The sequence below is a fragment of the Pongo pygmaeus genome, chromosome 5 (assembly GCF_028885625.2).
Source record: "Pongo pygmaeus isolate AG05252 chromosome 5, NHGRI_mPonPyg2-v2.0_pri, whole genome shotgun sequence".
Taxonomy (NCBI): domain Eukaryota; kingdom Metazoa; phylum Chordata; class Mammalia; order Primates; family Hominidae; genus Pongo; species Pongo pygmaeus.
The window spans coordinates 13,742,083-13,756,415 of NC_072378.2; the positions used below are offsets into that span (position 1 = coordinate 13,742,083).

A 14,333-nucleotide genomic window follows, 5' to 3' on the forward strand; every position below is an offset into this window, starting at 1 on the left:
AATAATTCATTACATCACTTTGTCTTAGGCATGTAAAGTACCTCTACAGAGAGTAGCTTTTCTGACACAAACATGTACAACTGGACAAATAACTACACAATGAAGTAAAAACACAGGCAAATTTATTTCAGAAGCATAATTTACACTATTTTGAAATTCTGATTTTTGAGAATGTGTCATCATATAGAGAATTATAATCAGTTTATTTGTCTAAATATGATTTAGTACGAGAATGTTCCCTACATTCTAAGTCTAAAGTGCATTTTCAATGAATGCCATATATACCAGAACAATCTTTTATCTTAACAGCAATAAGGGAGAATGTTAGTCTGAGTATTAAAAAGAAAAAAGAGGGCTGGGTGCGGTGGCTCACGCCTGTAATCCCAGCACTTTGGGAGGCTGAGGCAGGTAGATCACAAGGTCAGGAGTTCGAGACCAGCCTGGCCAACATGGTGAAACCCCATCTCTACGAAAAACACAAAAATTAGCTGGGCGTGGAGGCTCGTGCCTATAATCCCAGCTATTCGGGAGACTGAGGCAGGAGAATCGCTTGAACCCGAGAGGTGGAGGTTGCAGTGAGCCAAGATGGCGCCATTGCACTCCAGCCTGGGTGACAGGGCGAGACTCCATCTCAAAAAAAAAAGAAAGAAAAAGAAAAAAGAAAAAAGAACAGTAAGTTGAAATTATCAAGAACTGCTACTCAGCAACATTTCAATTTCACAGGATTTTAAAAAGCACACAAGACGCACAGTAATAAAACTATCACCTCTGTGCTTCAGACACTGTTGTCATAGGAATCATTCCTCAGCTTTGCTGACTTGTGTCTAAATTTTTACCTATAACGCTGTACTTCCATGGTGATGTTACAGAAATACACTTGACTTGGACAAAGAGACAATGTGTGAGAAAAGTCTCCATTCTATTGACGAAGCAAAAATGTCCTCAAGCAAAAAATGAGGACTTAAAAAAATGGAGATTAATTAAAAGATTGCCCATAGGCCTAAAAGTCAAAGAGATATAAAAATCAGCCAGACGTGGTGGTGTGCCTGTAGTCCCAGCTACTCGGGAGGCTGAGGTGGGAGGATGGCTTGAGCCTGGGAGGCAGGTTACAGTGAGCCGAGACTGCGCCACTGCAATCCAGCCTGGGTGACAGCCAGAGCCTGTCTCTAAATAAATCAATTAATTAAATACAAATAAAAAATAGAAGTCAAAGAGAAACATGAGAAATTAAACGAAACCATAAGAGAAGTCATAATTTAAAGTGTTTTCCTAAGGCACTAAATGACGGATCAGAGAGGATTACCATTGTCTTCCAGTAAGCACACTAAGGCATGAGTGTCGAAGTAGAGTTTCCTACTCCCAGAGGAGGTGAAATCTCTCCTTTTGCGCTCCAGCTGCAGGGATCCAGCAGACAGGCTTAGCTCTAGGGTGGAAAGGACAGTAAGCTCAAAACAGACTTCATGCCAAACAAAAGCAACTCAGCACCCTGAGAAAATAAGGCATACCCCAAAGCCTACCTGGTACTTTATAACAGCTTCATTGAGATACACAATTCACCCAATTTCAAGCATATAGTTCAATAGGTTTTGGCATACAGTTGTGCTACCGTCCCACAATCAAATTTAGAATATTTTCATCACTCTCAAGACAAACTGTACCCCTTAGCTGTCACCTTCCAATGCCCCCAGCCCTTCTCAACTGCCCCCAGCCATACCCAGGACAAGCACTGGTCTATTTGCTGTCTCTTTTGTTTACCTACTCCGCAGATTTCATAGAAATGGAATCATATAATATATATAGTCTTTTGTGACTGGCTTCTTTCACTTAGCATATTTTCAAGGGTCATCCATGTTGTAGCACGTCAGTACTTTTATTTCTTTGTATTGCTGAATACTCCTCCATTGTATAGCTACATTAAATTTTGTTTATCCATTTACTAGTTGAAGGATGCTTGAGCTGTTTCTACTTCTTAGCGATTACGAATTACATGGATGTTGTTTTCAATGATCTTGAGAATATATTTGGGGTAGAATTGCTGGATCATATGGTAACTCCATGTTCGTTTTAGCAACTGCCAGACTGTTTTCCAAAGCAGCTATACCATTTTACACTCCCTCGAGCAGCGCACGAGGCTCTCAATTTCTCCACATCCTCACCAACCCTTGCAATTATCTGGGTTTTTAAAAAATTATAGTTACCCTATTGGGTGTAAAGTGGTATCTCACTGTGGTTTTAATCAGCATTTCCCTGATGACTAATGATGTTGAGCATCTTTTTATGGGCTTGTTGGCCATTTGGATATCTTCTTTGGAGAAATGTATATTCAAGTCAGCTATGGTTTGAACGTGTTCCCCAAAGTTTATGTGTTGAAAACTTAATCCCCAAAGCAACAGTGTTAGGAGGTGGGTCCTTTAAGGGATGACTAGGCTATCAGGAGGGCTCTGTTCATGAATGGATTAATGCTGCTATCTTGGGGGTAGGTTTCTGATAAAAGAATGAGTTTGCCACCCCTTCCCCGACATGTGTGCTGTTCTGCCTTCTGCCATGTAATGAAGCAGCAAGAAGGGCCTGACCAGATGTGGGCCCCTCAATCTTGAACTTCCTAGCCTCCAGAATTGCAAGAAATGTATCTCTTTTCTTTATAAAGTACCAGTCTGTGGTATCTCCTTATAGCAGCACAAAACAGACTAAGGCAAAGTCCTTTGCCCATTTTTAATAGGGTTGTCTTTCTATTACTGAGCTGTTAAGAGTTCTTCATATATTCTAGATACAAGCTCCTTATCTGATTATGATTTGAAAATATTTTCTCCCATTCTGTGGGTTGTCTTTTCACTTTTTGATACTGTCTTTTGAAGCACAGAAGTTTACTTTTGATGAAGTCCAATTGATCTGTTTTTTCTTTTGTTGCCTGTACTTTTTTCTTTGGTTGCTTGTGCTTTTGATAACATACGTAAGAAACCACTAGGTAATCCAAGTACATGAAGATTTACACCCATGTCTTCTAAGAGTTTTACAGTTTTAGCTCTTACATTGAGGTCTTTTCCTCGTTTTGAATTAGTGTTTTAAATGGTGTGTGGTAGTGGGTTCAGCTTCATTGTTCTCCATGTGGATATCTAGTTGTCCCAGCACCATTCCCTCCACTGAAATGTCTTGTCACTCTTGTTGAAAATCAGTGGGCTGTAAGCATGAGGCCTTGTGTCTGAGCTCTCCATTCTAATGCACTGATCTATGTGTTTGTCCTTACGCCAGTGCCACACTTTCTTGATTACTTGTAAGTTTGTTTTAAGTTTGACGTCAGAAAGTGTTTTTTTTGTTGTTGCTCTTGACTTTTTTTCAGACAGGGTCTCGCTCTATTGCCCAGGATGGAGTGCAGTGGTGCAATCATAGCTCACTACAGACTCGACCTCAGCCTCCCAAGGTGTGGGTTTTAAACTCTGTTGTTTGTCAAGGTTGTTTAGCTATTCTTGTTTTCTTGTATTTTCATATGAATTTCAGGATCTGTGTGTCAATTTCTACAAGAAAACCACTTGGGATTTTGACAGGGATGTGTTAAATTTGTAGATCAGTTTGAAAAGTACTGCCACCTTAATATTAAGTATTCAGATCAATGAACATGGATGTCTTTCCATTTATTTAGGAACGTTATACTTTAATGTATATTATACATTGCACTTTTTATAAGTTGCTGGATTTGGCTTGCTAGTATTTTGTTAAGGATTTTCTCATCTTTAATCATATGAGGTATCGGTCAATAGCATTCTTTTCTTGTAATGTCTTCGCAAAAGCCTATCTTTAGAGAGCTATGTGCTAACAATTTTTACATTACCTTTTCTATAAGTTTTTGTGCATTTAGCCACAGATCCAATCCATTTTGTAAACTTCTTGTTTCAAGGTACTCATCTGAGGGAGGTGGTATAGTATATGGTACAGTTTCTTGGCTTTTGGATTTTATGAATTGCTAAAATCTTTTTTTTTTTTTTTTAATTGGGCCAGGTGAACTAGTTCACGGTTGTAATTCCAATACTTTGAGAAGCCAAGGTGGGAAGATCACTTGAGGCCAGGTATTTGAGACCAACCTGGGCAACACTGCAAGACCTTGTCTCAAAAAAAAAAAAAAAAAAAATTAGCTGAGTGTGGTGGTGTGTGCCTGTAGTCCCAGCTATTCCAAGCTACTTGGGAGGCTGAGGCAGGAGGATGGCTTGAGCCCAGGAGTTTGAGGCTGCAGTGAGCTATGATCGCACCACTGCACTCCAGCCTGGGTGACAAAGCAAGATCCTGTATTGAAAACAAAAATATTAAAAGGCCAGGCGTGGTGGCTCACGCCTGTAATCCCAGCACTTTGGGAGGCCGAAGCAGATGGATCACGAGGTCAGGCGTTCAAGATCAGCCTGGCCAAGATGGTGAAACCCCATCTCTACTAAAAATACAAAAATTAGCCATGTGTGGTGGCGGGCACCTTTAATCCCAGCTACTCGGGAGGCTGAGGAAAGAGAATTGCTTGAACCCGGGAGGCGGAGGTTGCAGTGAGCCAAGATCGTACCATTGCACTACAGCCTAGGTGACAGAGTGAGACTCCATCTCAAAAAAATAAATCAATTAAAAATAAATAAATAAAACAATATTTGAGTTGCCGATTTTTAATTGTCATGAAAGAACATTTAAATATAGCTGCTTACTACTACTATTAAATATTGTACTAAAAAAGACATTATGACCCTAAAAGAAAAAAAAGATGAACGATCTAAAGAACTTCCATTTAATCAACTTAGTATATGAAAATCTTGCTACATATTTGCCATTACTTTTCTAATTTTGCCATTAACTGGCACCAGTCTGAGGTCCGGTGTTGTAGAAGACTGGTAGGAGCAAGAAGGGTCACCTGCCAACTCAAAGGTCAAAGGTTTCCCCAGCAGGCCTCTGAATGACCAGAAAGATGCTCCAGCTGATCAGTTTCCACTCTCAGTCCTTCACCCCTGATTACCCTATAATGAAATCGACAGTAAACAAAAATATGATGTGGACTGAACCCTACAGATGTGACGCTTTGCTGCAGCCTATGGGAGTTGTTCCCAGCCTACTCACAGCTTGGGAGGGGGAGGGTAGCTGTGGTCATTGTAATCATCCAGAAGAGTGCAAGAGATGCAATAATCCATATCTGTATCAAGAACCATTTGCAGACTGACACAATATGAAGTGCAATGACTTATGTGTGTTTGTGTTTGTTGGTAAAACTGGGCCCTGAGATTCAAAGAAGCACTGTGCTATGACAGGAGGTCCTTGACCTGGCATACAAAGCCCTTGCTATTTATGACTACGCTTATCCTTTCAGCTTTCTTTCTAGCAACCTAAGCTACTCTATTTCCTGCAATTGCATGCTTAAGCATGGCTTGCTCCCCTTTCCCGATCGTTAAACTTTAAGCATTCTTTTTACCCTTCTTCATTCAATTGCCAATTTACTGAGTATACATTATGTTCCAGGTATGGCATTTTCTTTTTTACACTTTATGGTTCTCTCTGCTTCCTCCACCCAGCTAAGGGAGCAACCTTTATTGCGCCCATACCTGTGTTCTCAGCTCAGTACAGATAGCTCATCATAGCACTTACTACATTATTTCCTCATCTGTATCATCTGTTTGTCCAAGCTGCCCAGAAGCAGCCAGTCTTGCTCACTTTTTATCTTTAGCATCTGGCAAGGGGCCTGGCATACAGCAGGCTAGGAATAATTTTTTTTTTTTTTTTTTGGTAATTGAACTGTAATGACTTCTACAACCTGGATTATGAAACTGTCTAGAGGGAAAATTTGAGATGAATTCCTTTCTCCTCAGTTCTTCCCTTTTCACATAAATGAGCTCACTTAAATCTGGTACCTCTTTTTTAGTTTATTTCCAGTCCTGAGACTAAAACTGGCCTCCATGAGAAGAGACCCAGGATGTCTGCCCAACACAGAAGAGACCTAGCTTGAGAAACAGTGGGAGTGAATGAATGAAAGCACTTCTCTAGGGGACCTCTTAAGGACCACCTCACCTGCCCTAGAACTCTACTGGACTGTCCCATGTGTCAGGGAGCTCGAAAACACACCTGAGTTTGGAATGACTTGTGAAGAGTGGCAGGGTTACTCTAGACCTAAATTCCTTGTTTCTAGTAAGAAAATAATCATTCATGTATTTAAAACATAACCTCCTCACCCCCACCCCCACATAAACAAAACAATCACATGACTACTTTGTAATGCCAATTTGGATACTATAGTTTTTTTTGTTATTGTTCTTTTTCAAAAAGATTGGAACCAGAAACACCAAGCTTATTTCCAAGAAATCCTGCCTCTGAAAGGTTGATAGAAGGACTGGCCACTTCCCAGTGGGCACTCCAACCCCTGCTGAGGGAAGGAAATGCCCTCTTGCCTTCTGTCAAAGGGCAGTACCTGAGGACGTGGCCAACTCCCAGACTCCTCACTGATCATAAGGAAGCGAGTCAACTGAGCTGTGTTAACGTGTAACATGCAATTCCCCTTTCTGGGGACCTTCAACCCATCAAGAGGATATTAAAAACCCACAATTACAATAGGGCCCAAAGTTAGCCTTGGACAAGATGAGGAAACCAAATACAAACTTCCTACTCATGACATCCTTAAGTAGCCCAATTGAGAACCTCAGGCACCAAGCGAACAAATGGTTGGGAAACGCTCATTAGCTGGTTAATGGGCATACACGCTTCCTTAACTGTGTCTCTGCTCTGCTTCTGTTTTTATGCAGCCATACTCATTTTTTATGATGACTGAAGAATGAGATCGCTGACACTAAAACAACAGTACCACCTTACTGACTGGTCAGCAAATCCATGAGAAAGAACACTCTCTTTTTGCCCCACACTCTTGCATTGAGAGAAAAACAAATTGGAAATTACTAGCTTGTCAGAAAAAGCACAACAAAAGGCAAAATACAGAAATAAAGACCAAACTCATGTCCGACTCCTAATTACTGAAGAACAGTGACACCGAGTTCACTACTCATTCCCCACTCTCTGAATATAAAGTTTCCTTCAACTTTATTGCTCTACGAATCAGTTTTCACCCCAGCCGATGATATTCTTAAATTTTAGATATAGTCAACATTTACTGGGCCTATCTGTTGAAGAAAATATGAAAAATGTGTGGTTAGTGATGGCTACTAATGAATATGTATAGACTGCCCAAAGTGATAATTTTGCCAAGTTTGTTGATTATCCGAAATTATTTTTTTCTTTAATCAACAATATGCTATCTAATAAGTTGATTCTATTTACTTTCCTAATCTCCAGGGCAGTGATCTCTCTCACCTCCTTTAAATAGTCATGCGCCCCACAACTACCTTTCAGCCCAGGACAGAGAGGCACACACGACAGTGGTCTATGAGACAATAATACATATTTTTACTGTACCTTTTCTACATTTAGATGCGCAAATACCGTTGTGTTCAGATTGCCTCTAGTATTCAGTACAGTAACACGCTGTTCAGGTTTGTAGCCTAGGAGCACTAGGTTCTACCTGATAGTCTAGGTGTGTAGTAGGCTGTAGCATCCAGGTTTGTGTAAGCACACCCTACAATATTCACACAAGGAAGAAGTCGCCTAATGACTCATTTCTCAGTAGGCGATTGTCCTGAAGGGATGCATGACTCTAATTAAATGCTACCTTCTCAATGAAATCGATTCTGATCACCCTATTTAAATTCACAACCGGAGACCCATTCCACTTCCCAAGCCTCATCCTATTTTTCTATACCATGTATCAAATTATGAATATATAAAAATTATTTGTATATGTAAATTATATATACATCAATTATGCACACGTATATCCACACACACATATTTACTGCGTCTGCTCTGCTAGAATTAAGCCCCAGAGGGAAGATTTTGTGGACTGATGTATCTCACACATCTAGAAAAGCGCCAGGGACAGGGTAGACGCTAGAGCTCCACGAATTAATGATTCCATCAGAATCTGAAATCAAACTGTAAAGCAATCCCTTCATTTCCCAGGGCTTTGCTCCTCAAACATACACACCCCTTCCCCCTGAACGGCCAACAGGCTGGGCGCTGCCAAACAGAACACCTGGAAGGCGGCGCCCAAAAGCAGACCCTAGGAGTGGGCGGGCACCACCTCCCCGCCCTAGCACGCACCTCCCTCCAACTTTAGCGCCCGGAATTCCCAAGAATTCGTCTCTTCTGGGCTAAGCCCCGCCACCGCGGCCGAGCAGGGCGGGCCCGGACCTTAGACCCACGCTCCGGGCAGATGCCGGTGGCCTTGGCTGACCCGCCCTCCCGCCTGCCGGGCCTTTCCTCGGGGAGGCTGTAGCTGAGATCCCCGCCCCACCGTCCAAGCCCGCGAGACGAGCCCCCTCTCCTCTCCCGCCCGGGCCTCACCTCTCCTGCAGGAAACGCGTGCAGGCGCCGGGCCGTGGTACTGGGGAAGGGCGCCGGCGGCAGCGGCGACGCCCGGGCCGAGGCGCGGTGAGCACCTCCACGCGCCGCTGCGCCCGGCCGGGGGTGCGGCACACCCGAGGCGCGAACGCTCCCAGTCCCCGAGCTGCCGGCGCGGGGCTGCGGCGGCCAAGCGCGGGGAGGGCACTAGCAGGAGGAGGAGCAGCGGCGAGGCACGTGACACGCCGCCGCGGGCCGCCGGGGCGCGAGACCGCAGCGCCCCCAGACCGTCGGAGAGCGCAGAGAGGCAGCGGCGTGCTGAGGTTTCGCTGCCGCCCGGTCTTCCGCTGAGGCCCGCGGGCAAGAAGAAAAGCCGCCGGCGGCCGGGCAGGCGCTGGGTCCTCTGGCCGCCGACCGAGCCGCAGTCCATCCCCGAGCCGCTCACTGGCCCGGGCGCGCGCTCATGCCTCTCGCTCGCGGCGCCGGTCACGCGCGGTCCAGGCCCAGAGTCCGACGGCGCGAGCGAGTGTGGGCGGCAGCGCAGGACCGCCCTTTCCTGCCGGGCGCGCGGGCGGGGCTCGGGACGCGCGCCGGGGGTGGGGCGGGGTGTCGGGAGCCCGCGGTGGCGCTCCGGGATGCAGGGCCGAGCCGGGGTGGCTAGTCTCGGGGCTCTGCGGGGACCGTGCGAGCCCCCACCCCATTCACTAGGCGATGGCGGCGACCAGGAGGAGCCTGCGGGCACTCCGGAACTGGAAGGAGCTTGCTGCTGTCAAGATTTGCATATTCACTGCACTGCTGTCCTTAAAAAGGAATTACCCCGGTGCCCTTCAGTGTCCTGTGAAAAGTCCCAGACCGACAGGCTGCCCTGGATTTCACTGATTATCCTAAGTCACCCAACATGTGGTTCTGGGGAGCATTTTAAGGAATTTTTAGCAGGGCCCAGGGAAAGGCCCTCACATAATACATTCAAAACTAAATTTTCAGAGTTTTTGTTCCAGATTAGAGCACCAAAAATATGGGACAGTAGCAATCTGGGAACTTAAAACGTGGGGCATGAATGTTAAAATGAGACCTGTCGGGTATATTTGAAACTGGTAATGTTCAGTTTTGTGGGCTTTTTGAAGGCCTGTTACACCATTCACAGATAACTGATCCCTTATGTGGACTTGGAAGATGTTAGTTGAATGAATAAATGAAATGCATAAGGCACCAAGCTAGGAGATTTTATTAAAAATAAAAAACCGCAAAACAAATTGTTCTTATCCTCCAGAAGCTGTTTTCCTATACAGCCATATGTGTACACATACGTGATGGAAGAAGAATGTGTTATGAGCCATGAGAGATGTACAAAGTGCTGGGAAGAGAGGAGCGTGCATATGGATGTGCAAGATAAGTGTCTATCAAAATTTGAAGAACTAAAAAACAGGATTCAAGTCATAGGCTGGTGCAAAAGTAATTGCGGTTTTTGCCATTACTTGCAATGGCAAAAGCCGCAACTACTTTTGCACCAACCTAAGAGACACTTTTGTAGAAGGAGTATATACATTTATAAAATTGGTAGAAAAAGCAGTTTAGCAATGAGTATCAACAAAAATTTGTAAACTTTTCTCAAGTCACCTAACTAAAAATGGGGATAATGGGAATAATCCAAAATATTAAAAATCTACTAGGTTTGACTATATAAACTTGTCATTTTTATGGGTCAAAATGCTTAATATTGGTAATTTCACATATGCACAAAAAATAGTCATCGTATCATAATTTGTGATTGTGAAAAAATGGGAAAATAGTGCACAACATTAGAGGAACGATTAAACTGTGGCACAAACTTTAATGTTAGTCCTTTGTAATTTTTAAAAATTGAGGTATAATTTGCATACAGTAAATTCCACAGACTTAGGTGTTCAACTTGATGACATTTAGCAGTTGTATACGCCACCCAGTCAAGATCTAGAATATTTTCATTGCTCCAGAAAGTTATTTTGTGCCAGTTTTCCAGACAATCCACCACCACCCCAAGGCAACTATTTTCTCTTTTTTTTTGAGACGGAGTCTTGCTCTGTCACCCAGGCTGGAGTGCAGTGGCACAGTCTCAGCTCACTGCGTCCTCTGCCTCCCGGGTTCAAGCAATTCTCCTGCCTCAGCTTCCCGAGTAGCTGGGATTACAGGTGTCTGCCACCATGCCTGGTTAATTTTTGTATTTTTAGTAGAGACGGGGTTTTACCATATTGTGGCCAGGCTGGTCTCGAACTCCTCACCTTGTGATCTGCCCGCCTCGGCCTCCCAACGTGCTAGGATTACAGGCGTGAGCCACCGTGCCCGGCCAACTATTTTCAAATTTCAATGACCATAGGTTAGTTTTGTCTTTTTTTGAACTTCATGTAAATGGAGACCTACAATACGCATTGCCTTGTGTCTTTCTTCTGCTTTGCATCTGACTTCAATATCAATGAGATTCATCCATGCTGCTGTATCAGTAATTAGTTGCTTTTAATTGTTGAATAGTATTCCATTGTATGACTATACCACAAGCAGTCATCCATTCTATTAATAGGCATTTGCTTTGCTTATAGTTTTTGGTTATTATGCATAGGGCGTTATGAACATTCTTGTGTAAGACCTTGTGTGGACATAATTTTTATCCCTGTTGGGGAAAGTATCTGGGTCAAATTGCTGAATCATATGGTAGCTTAACTTTAGACACTGCTGAATTGTTTTTCCAAAGCGACTGCACCCTTTCACACTCTTAGCAATAGATGAGAGTTTCGGTTGTTCCACATCCTTGCCAAATTTTGATATTTTCCATCCTCATAGAATGGTACCTTATTGTGATTTTTAACATACATTTCCCTGATGCCTAATGATGTTGACTAACTTTTCATGTATTACTATTACCAGTCATATTGAATACAGTAACATATGTAAAGCACTTAGCACAGTGCCTGGCCTATAATAGGAGTATAATGAATGTCAGTTTTAACTACAGGTTGGATAGCATCCACTTTTCCTTGGATGTGACACCTGTTTTGTTTTCCAAAGCATTCCCTTTCTTTTGGTCTCAGCACCCTAGTTTTCCATGGGCAGTAGCTCTTCTCCAGTCTCATTCCATGCGGTTTGGAGGGACTGATCACTCCGCAGACCACAGGCATGGGCATGTCACCCAATCAAAGTTAATGAGCAGCTGGGCGCGGTGGCTTACGCCTGTAATCCCAGCACTTTGGGAGGCCAAGGCGGGCGGATCACTCGAGGTCGGGAGTTTGAGACCAGTCTAGAGAAACCCCGTCTCTACTAAAAATACACAATTAGCTGGGTGTGGTTTCACATGCCTGTAATCCCCGATACTTGGAAGGCTGAGCCAGGAGGATTGCTTGAACCCAGGAGGTGGAGGTTGCGGTGAGCTGAGATTGCACCATTGCATTCCAGCCTGGGCAACAAGAGCAAAACTCCGTCTTAAAAAAAAAAAACCTTCAATTCTAGGATTCGTTTTTTGTTTGTTTATTTGAGATGGAGTCTCACTCTGTTGCCCAAGCTGGAGTGTGGTGGCTCAATCTTGGCTCATTGCAACCTCCACCTCCTGGGTTCAAGCGATTCTCCTGTCTCAGCCTCCCACGTAACTGGGATTACAAGCAAGCACCACCATGCCCAGCTAATTTTTGTATTTTTAGTAGAGATGGGGTTTCACCATGTTGGCCGGGCTAGTCTCAAACTCCTGACCTCAAGTGATCTGCCTGCCTCAGCCTCCCAAATATTTGGGATTATAGGTGTGAGCCACCATGCCTGGCCCAATTCTAGGGTTCTTAATAGGAACTATTGGGAAGAGGTAGTCTTATTTTATTGTGATGTCTAGGTATAGGATGATCTGAACCATGAGCTCCTGGGGCTACCTTGTGGCCTAAGACTAAAGCCATTATGAAGAAAAGAAGACTGAGAAATGAAGAGACGGGTCCTTTTGAGTGTCTGATTCTAGCTGAGGCTGAAATTGGCATTTTATGTATGTAATCCAATAAGTTGCTTTTACTTACACCAGCTGGGATAGGGCTTCTGATTCCTATCCCGGATACATTAGTGTACATTAGGATAATCTAGACATGTTAGACTTCTGTCTATGTATAAAGAGACTAGATACAGGAATCTAATGGCCGATGAAGAAGTATCAACTAATTAATGGATCAGGCAGGAGCCAGACAACCCCCATGTGAACCATGACAAAGTTGGACTTTATGACAAAGTTGGATTGGTGAATATACTTGGATCTGGGGCCAAAGTGGGGCCTTGTTACTCTCTTTCCGTATCTAGACTTAGGGACCTCCCATGAGTAAAGCTGGATTCACAGAGCAGACTCAGACTTAGCCACCATCTGTGAGAACTTTAGGTGGCCTTACATGTTCTAGGTGTCATCAGGAGAAAAGAGATGGAAGATGGCCAGAGCTATCCCTGAAAGATCTCCTGGGCCTGTTTTAGCAGGTGGTAACAGAAAGGTCAGGGGCTCATTGTCCCTGGTGCGAGCAGGTCAAAGAGAGAACAAAGGAGTTGGAACATTCCTGGATGTGACCTTTAGCCTACTGATACTCTTACTAGTAAACACTGTTGGGGGAATTTCAACTTCCACTAATTAAACTACTATTCTCCGTAATTGAAGACTGTTAAAGGGTGAAGAAAGGATTCTCCTTCTGGGTAAAATGAAATAAGCACACTCCACCGTGTCTTTCTACCTGAACGCAGCCATAAAAGCTGGACAGAATGCACAGAGCCACTATTTGAGGACTCTGAAAAGTACATAATAGCAGGCACATCAGTGCAGAAGACAAAAATCAAAGTACCACTGAACTGATGTTTAGTTTAGTATTTTTTCCAATGTATGAGCTCCCCTAGCTTGAACTGTCAACCCGGAGTTCTATTACTAGCAAAAATATCCTTCAGTAATGAAGTGATGAAATAAAGACATCCTCAGATGAAGGAAAACTAAGAGGAGTTGTTTTTAGTAAGCTTGCACTAAAAGAATTGCTAAAGGAAATTCACCATATAGTAGGGAAATGATACCAAAAGGAAACTTGGAGCATTAGGAATAAAGGAAGAGCAACAGAAATGGCAAATACCAAGATAAGTATAATATTCTTCTCCTCTTTAGTTCTTTAAAATATGTTAAATGATGGAAAGCAAAAATTCAAACAATGTCTGGTGAAGTTTTTAATGTTTATAGATGTAGTATATAGTGACTACCAAATAAAGGGGCAAGGATAAAGAGACTTATATGGTAGTGAAGTTTTCATATTGCACTTATAGTGGTAAAATACTGATTCTAAGTAGAGTTAGAAAAGTGAAACATGTCTCCTGTAATCCCTAGAGCAACCCATAAAGATACTGTACAAAGAGATATAGGTTGGGCACAGAGGCTCATGCCTGTAATCCCAATACTTTGGGAGGCTGAGGTGGGAGGATGGCTTGAGGTCAGGAATTCAAGATTAGCCTGGGAAACATAGTGAGACCCCACCTCTACCAAAAAAAAAAAAAAAGAAAAAGAAAAAAAGAAAGCCAGACATGGTGGTGAATGCTTATAGTCCTAGCTACTCAGGGGGCTGAGGTGGGAGGATCACTTGAGCCCGAGTTTGAGGCTGCAGTGAGCTATGATCAAGTCAAAACACATAATAGATAAAATGTAATATTAAAAAATGTTCAAGTAACCCAAAAGGAGATAGGAAAGGAGAAATAGAAGAACAAAAAAACAGAGATAAAAACTAAAAGCAAACAATAAAATATTAGGCATCAATCTAAACATATCAATAATTACATTAAGTATAAATGGTCTAAATCAGTGGTTGATAAACGTTTTTAAAAAGCCGTATAGTAAATATTCGGCTTTGTGAACCACAAGCAATCTCTTTTACATATTGTTCTGTTTCGAAAACAGGTGGTGGGTTGGATTTGGCCCATGG

The 14,333-nt window shown here is 43.2% G+C and overlaps 1 protein-coding gene across 4 annotated transcripts in view; it reads right to left on the minus strand.

Annotated features, from left to right (window-relative positions):
* MCUR1 (mitochondrial calcium uniporter regulator 1) overlaps positions 1-9,123 on the minus strand; it is a 72,958-nt gene extending 63,835 nt beyond the window's left edge. For 2 of the 4 annotated variants that reach the window (XR_010126576.1, XR_010126575.1), the window contains exons 1-2: positions 8,404-9,089; positions 1,304-1,423 (exon numbers count right to left, since the gene is read on the minus strand). Coding sequence is in view for 2 of the 4 variants with exons in the window: in XM_054492304.2 (XP_054348279.2) it covers positions 1,304-1,423; positions 8,404-8,830 (547 nt within the window). In the remaining 2 variants the exon portion in view is untranslated. Of the gene's footprint in view, positions 1-1,303; positions 1,424-8,403 lie in introns of all 4 variants that reach the window. The other 2 variants (XM_054492304.2, XM_063665827.1) reach the window with 2 other exon arrangements.
* Between the last annotated feature and the right edge of the window lie 5,210 nt (positions 9,124-14,333).